Here is a 7,342-nt window from a genome sequence, read left to right as displayed (position 1 = left end):
CTCCAGTATGCATTAATTAGACAACCAGTATTATAGAAATGGAAACCCCTTACACATTTTATTAACTTACTATATCTTAAAAACATTCCATCTATGGACAATTTTTAGCGATAATTAATCACTGTATTTATCTTGCATATCTATGCCCCCATTTTTTGTTGGGGTAGATTTAGATTCGCACTTGTCCATCCGTGCGTCCGTGCGGTCTCATGTTGTGACAAATGTAGCTCTAAACGTGCTTGAGCTAGAGTCAACTTACTTTACAGGAATGTGTCTTACGTAGCTCAAAAAATATTTGACCTAGAGTCATAAAACTTTACAGGGTTGTTGGTAAGCATGTGTAGTTGCATATTGAGTTTACTTATTTTTATTTTCTTTTAAGCAAACTTTATGATATGAAATTTAGATTTGAAATTCTGAATAATGGGAAAAATCAAAATGTCAACATAGGAAAGATTAGATGTCTTTTTTGGTCCAACCACTGAAAGGTTTGGGGATTCGATGTAGAATATCCTGTGTCTGTTGTAACTTGTCCTGCTGTCCGTCAGTAATCTGACAAAACAGTGGAGTGTGGGAGCATCCGTTGTTGTACATCTACATTTTCAGATGATGTAGAAGATAGATTTGTGATCCACTGAAATATTTTGATTTCAAACAGTTATGCTATACTTGCCATTTCTATATTCCAGGGAACAGTGTTTAGACGTGAACCGTTTGACCCAGAAGAATCCGCTGCTATACTTAGAAAGGCAATGAAAGGGTTTGGTAAGGAAGCTGTTCCCTTATCATAAAAGACGTATTAATATTTTAAATAAAGACGATGTTAATTGCCATGAAGCAGCAGCAGCAGCAGCTTGGCGTGCAACTATTGTTCCAGTAAATTATTTGTCAATACATTTGACTATCTGAAGGACATTTTTTTTAAAAATATAAATATGACATATCACCTTTACTGTCTGATCTAATGTTTCGAGGTTGTCACAATCTTTAATAATACTTATATATTAATTTCAGGGACAGATGAAGATGCAATTATAGAAGTTATGTCAACACATTCTTCGGACCAGTTAGCAGAAATAATTCTAGCCTTTAAACAACAATATGGAAAGGTAGTATAAGAGAGAAATTCATGTATTTAAAAACAATTTTGTATGAAATAATTTTACTTCAGTCTTCTGTTTACATGACTTGACGTGTCTACAAATAAAAACAGATTGTTTTGTTAACTGCATGTATTTTAATTTTCTATTTACTGGTAAATTTAAAATTCGTTTTAAAATGTCATCAGACGATCAGCAATATTTTGTTTGATCATGATAAGGATGTAAATGCTTTGTCTGATCCTTTAAGAGATTATTGTTCATACAGTAAAATAATTATGGTGTGGATAATGAACACTCTCAATGGAAATATTATTCACAACACCAATACAAATACTTCATGCAAAGATAACTACATTGTTTCACAATTATTTTTGGAAATATTTACCTATATATCTTTATTGTACTTTATCAATTACTGTAAAATGACCATATTGTTTGGTGTTTTTTTTTTTATTAAATACGAGCCGTGTGTGCATGTTCTTTTTTGCTTTTTCATTTGTCTTATGACCCTCGGTAACCCAGGCTTTTGACCGTATACCAGAATTAAATGTATATACGAAATGTGTACGGTGGGTTCCGACGATGGTGTTAATACGAAATTGACACCGTTTTTTGCACACTTAATTCCTGGTTGCTCGGTTTTACAAAAATATGCTTTTGAATCAAATAACATTGATTTTTTTGTGACCAACATTTTTTGTTCTTTATATCCGTCTAAATGTGTAATATCCTTCTTTCAACAGGACTTGATAAAAAACATTAAGTCGGAGATTAGTGGTCACTTTCAAAAGCTTGTACTGGCTCTGTTCGAGGACCATCTAGTATATGATGTAAAAGAAATCCATCGTGCAATCAAGGTAGAATTGAGTCTACTAATTGAATTTTCGTAACCTGTTTCAAAGGTTGATTGTCTTTTTTTCGCATCATTTTATAAACGTCTGTTTTAAAAATAATTCTTCAAATTGCAGTACTGTAGTATTTACAGAATACATAAACAGAGATTGTGTTACATGTTTTATATAGTTACGTATTATAAACATTAACCTGCAATATATGAGCCGTGTCATGACAAAACCAACATAATGGGTTTGCGACCAGCATGGATCCAGACCAGCCTGCGCATCGGCGCAGTCTGATCAGGATCCATGCTGTTCTCTATCAGTTTCTCTACTTGTAATAGACTTGGTAAGCGAACAACATGGATCCTAATCAGACTGCGCGGATGCGCAGGCTGGTCTGGATCCATGCTGGTCGCAAACCCATTATGTTGGTTTTGTCGTGACGCGGCTCATATATATATAAAAATTAGCAACGCGGACTGGTCATGAAAGTCTGAAATGTTCAAAACAAATCTTGCATATAATCGGTAATTAGAAGGGAAAGGCCAACACGGCAAAAATGAAAATATTGCAGGATCAGCACGGTTTTAAATATTTTTTCAGGGTTTAGGAACAGACGAAAAGACGATTCTTGAAATATTATTGACAAGTGACAATAATGAAATAGAAGAGCGTAAAGAAGAATACAAGAAGCGTAAGTTAATAAACACTCTTTGTTGCGTATTAAAATCTCCCATTTCCAGATGTTTGTCATATTAACAAGAAAATATATTGAATGTGGTTTGCGACCAGCATGGATCCAGACCATCCTGCGCATCCGCGCAGTCTGATCAGGACCCATGCTGTTCGCTATCAGTTTCTCTACTTGTAATAGTGTTGGTTAGCGAACAGCATGGATCCTGAACAGGCTACGCGGATGCGCAGACTTGTCTGGATCCATGCTGGTCGCAAACCCATTATGTTGGTTTTGTCATGACGCGGCTCATTTATAATGGGAAGTTTGTGTTTTACTTTATGGCACAAAGAAATGTAAAAGAAAATAATTGGATGTGATATATACATGAACAGTAAAAAAACGGACTTAACCTTTTTTACCATCTTCCTTTCTGATAGTTTTGATATAGTATATTATATGTATCATCATTTACTTCTTATGCAGTTCGATAATGTGATGTAAATGCAGAAACAGACACTGTCAATAATGTTCAGTTTTATTTTACAGAATTTAAGTCTGATCTGGAAAAGGATCTAATGGGTGACACAAGCGGACATTTTCGACGTTTACTTGTATCAATATTGACTGCATATAGAGATGAGAGTGAAGAAATTGATGAGGACCTGGCGATTACTGAAGCACAAGAATTATATAAGGTTTAAAATTTTTTGAAGATTAAAAGTGTGTGTTGACTTTTTATAGTTTATCTATGATTTGTATAAAAAAAATTAAGACATACACTAGTTGGCAGTAATTTAAGAGTTTGTGACAATTTCTTATTGATAACTTATATAAAAAATACGAGTGACATTTATTGTAACAAAATCAGTCATACTTTGCCATATAAAAGAATTAAAAAGGACGCTATTGAGATCCAAAGCTTAAACATATAAAACTTATATTTCTTGAACAGAATAACTGTAGCACTTAAAACATCGAGATATTCTTAAGATATTCAAGAATATGCTCAGATTTAAACTGAAAATCTTATCTTTTGTGCTATTGTTAGCCAGAATTTTGTAGAAAAAAAACACAACAAAAAACCGTTTAAACTATTCACATTTTAAGGTCAATTTTCACAATAGTAATAATTATTCTAGAAAAACGGAGTGAATTTCTAAAATTTTAATAGACCTAAATCAAATTATACAGATTTTTTTTAAAAAATATTTCCAGTCCCGTTATGTACAAAAGCCTTAGTTGAGTCCATTTAATTTATTAAAATCAAAATTCGTCAACACTTCAAGTGTAAACGTTAGGTCTAATCAATGTTGAATATTGGAGAAACAACTTCATCGAGAATTGATATAATAAATAAAACAATTACAGACGTTGTATAGGCAGCTTTTGATAGTTTCTTCCTTCATAACATAACCCATAGTTTCTTATAAATGCATACTAACAAATAGTTATCTCCCTTAGAAGTCAAACTAATTAATTTGAATGTTCATAATTACAATTAATCATACCATTTTTAATGTTACATGCAAATCGGTTTATTAAAAGAATTTACATCTTAATATTAACATTTTACACATACGCAAAACCCCATATTTTAAATTACCTTTATAAGGCAGGTGCTGGCAAAGTAGGTACCGATGAGTCAACTTTCAACCGAATATTTTGTACAAGGAATCACTTACAGTTAATAGCAACATTCAATGCGTACCAGGCTATTTACGGGAAGGACATCGAGCAAGTGATTCAGAAGGAGTTTAGTGGAGCAATACAAGATGGACTTGTTTCCATAGGTAACAATAACTATTAGGTTAAGCAATACATTAAACTTTGCTGTTGTCTAATTGTTATTTTGAACGTAGTCATTTCAAAATTAGCAACAATCTTCCTGAGAAAGAAAGCATACACTTTATGTAGAGGGATAACATGTATTTTGTTTTACATAGGAATCATCATGAAATTCATTTAAATGCAAACTTATCTCACTTCCTTGAGGAATGCCTTAAAGATTGTACATGTACAAAATTTAAGTAACGATTCTTTGATCGTGAAGCTAATTACTAGAAATTTGATTTTTTTTCTGAAATTGATTGCTACTGAAATGTTTTCTCAAAAAGAAGACAATTTTATTATCTCTTATCTAAAATACATGTTGTGAAAATGTGTAACATTTCTTTTTTGGTTTTCTATTGTTTTTAGTGCGAATAGTTCGTAATACTCCGGCGTATTTCGCAGAGAGGTTTTATAAAAGTTTGGAAGGTATTGGAACGAAAGACAATGATCTGATTCGCCTTGTTGTAACTAGAAGAGAGGTATTACCACTAGATTATCTCATTATGTATCAAACCAATTATAAATACCGATGACAAATTTAGTTATTTAGCACCAACCAAACCATAACATAACATACTTATTTATCGGATATTGTTTTACATAAATACCGGAAGAATGCGTTTTTTTTTTACGACAAAGTATATGTATGTGTGGCCTTCGTTATTATATCATTGTATTTGAATATATCATACTATAATTGCAATGTGATACCACACTGTATTCAAAATAGAGATATCATTCCTAATTAATTAAGGAACTGTGACCCTTCTGAATTTACTTTTTTACTCCATTATTTTTACTGTTTTCCAGTTGGATATGGAACAAGTCAAATACGAATTTCTGAAAATGTACGGCAAACCATTAGAAAGTTTTATAAAGGGTGACACAAGCGGTGACTATAAGAAATTGCTTCTTGCTATTTGTAAGGAGACAGACGTGTCTGCTGTAATGAAGATGAAGCAGATGTCAATCAGCGAAGAGAAGATTAAAGATTACAAACCAAAAAAGGAAAAGAAGCATAAAAAAGGAAAGAAAATGAAAATCAAAATGAAGATAAAAGTAAAAAATGGAAGCAGTGATGAAAGCAGTGGTTCTAGTGAAGAGGGATCAGAAGAACATGAATCTGAGGAGGAACAAGAAGAAGGAGAAGGAGAACCGGAACCGGAAGAAGAGTGTGAAGAACCGGAAGAATGTGAAGAACCGGAAGAAGAATGTGAAGAACCAGAAGAAGGAGAACCGGAACCGGAAGAGGAATGTGAAGAACCGGAAGAGGATGAAGAACCGGAAGAAGAAGAACCGGAAGAGGAAGAAGAAGAAGAGGAAGAACCGGAAGAAGATGAGGATTAGAACAGACACGTTGATATCTTAAAAATTGCGAATTCCTGAATAATAAAATGCTCTGTCTTATTTTATTAACCCATTACTTCATGAGGATTTTGTGAAAAATGACTATTTTCATTGAAAAGTCTCCCGTTACAAGTTCAAATTGCTATTAAACTATAAAAACTGCTTCAATACTAATCAAATTTGGCACAAGCGTTGACTGGACCATTGCCTTTTCAACAACATGTTCAGACTTAAATTTCCTGTTCCATGGCAACGAGGGGACATCTCAAAATTGCCAAACATCACTATTTTTCGTAGATTTTTTCAATCAAAATTTATTTCAAAGTGCTGCAACTTCTCAATGGATTGAGATTGAGTCAAATGCTTTTCAGCGTTAGTAACACGTTACCTTATGATATATCTGGGGTCTAAGTCCAAAATTTTCTTGGCGATGAGGGGGACTGCCGCCCCCTTCAAACCCTCCAAACAGAAGGGGGCACATCCCCCTTCTGGCAACACTTGATGTATCTTTTGGTTACAGCCGAAAAAGTGGTCACTTCTTTAAACACCATTTCTCAAACAAAAACAAGTGTTGGGGGCCTAAATAAGGCAATTTTTCACCATTTGAGACAACGAAAAGGGGGGTGACTTCAGATAAATCAAAAGCTCTATTACAGCTTCATTCTCAAATGAGGGTATTGATTTCGGTTAAAAATATAAAAAAATGTCTAGTACATGCATCCATTAAATGGATTTACATGGATGTAAGAGTTATATTTGAAAAATGTCATCCTCTTTAAATGGTTCTTTGTTTTAACTTTACTTGATTTATGTATATAAAAGTAAACTATTGGAAAGAGAACAAAAAAAAACCAAAAAACAATTTACACATTGGAAAACAGAAAATTACCAAAAAGAGGTAAAAATAAGCAAAAAGAAAAAAAAAGGCTATTTTTGCGATAGTCACGCAGTTGATATATGGTGATAAACACAACAAAATCGGTCCTTAATCGCATATGGCATGCTAATACTACATGAATATGAAAACTTTTACTTTTCTTAATATTTTAGTACTTTTTTTCTAAACTTTAATTTTCTTGACACACAAATATAAGGACGGAAAATTGCTATTTGATAAAATTATTCTATTGAAGTGCGATCCGTTTTCGTGTATATGCATTATCTTTTATTGCTTTATTGTTTATTATATATATTAATCATGATAATAATAAAGATAAAACAATTAAAAGTGTAAAATCATTGCGTGTATAGAGGGTATTGTACAATGCTATTTACATGTATTTATTATTTATCTCGAAATAAAGTGTTCATGTTTATGTTTTTTTCTGATTGATTTCAGAGATGCTGATGTTACAGAAATGCGGATTGACATATGAGCCGCGTCATGACAAAACCAACATAATGGGTTTGCGACCAGCCTGGATCCATGCTGGTCGCAAACGCACTATGTTGGTTTTGTCGTGACGCGGCTCAAATATTTATTAAGGTATACGACTTATTCTAGCCTGTATATAACCGTCAAAACCCAATACAAATTATGCGTGTAG

The 7,342-nt window shown here is 33.0% G+C and overlaps 1 protein-coding gene across 1 annotated transcript; it reads left to right on the top strand.

Moving 5' to 3' along the window:
- Nucleotides 1-689: 689 nt before the first annotated feature.
- Nucleotides 690-7,111, top strand: LOC132720313 (annexin A4-like; the record flags this gene model as incomplete). The annotated part of the gene is given in 8 exon segments (XM_060704432.1): nt 690-765; nt 1,015-1,109; nt 1,847-1,960; nt 2,546-2,636; nt 3,165-3,313; nt 4,231-4,408; nt 4,815-4,927; nt 5,259-7,111. Coding segments are annotated over 8 exon segments (1,353 nt in total), but the record flags the coding sequence as incomplete, so codon positions are not given.
- Nucleotides 7,112-7,342: the final 231 nt, after the last annotated feature.

The sequence above is a fragment of the Ruditapes philippinarum genome, unplaced genomic scaffold (assembly GCF_026571515.1).
Source record: "Ruditapes philippinarum isolate M1 unplaced genomic scaffold, ASM2657151v2 ctg6987_1_1_1_1, whole genome shotgun sequence".
NCBI classification, from domain to species: Eukaryota; Metazoa; Mollusca; class Bivalvia; order Venerida; family Veneridae; genus Ruditapes; species Ruditapes philippinarum.
Note: the sequence above shows the minus strand (reverse complement) of the source record. Positions and strands in the feature narration are given on the sequence as shown.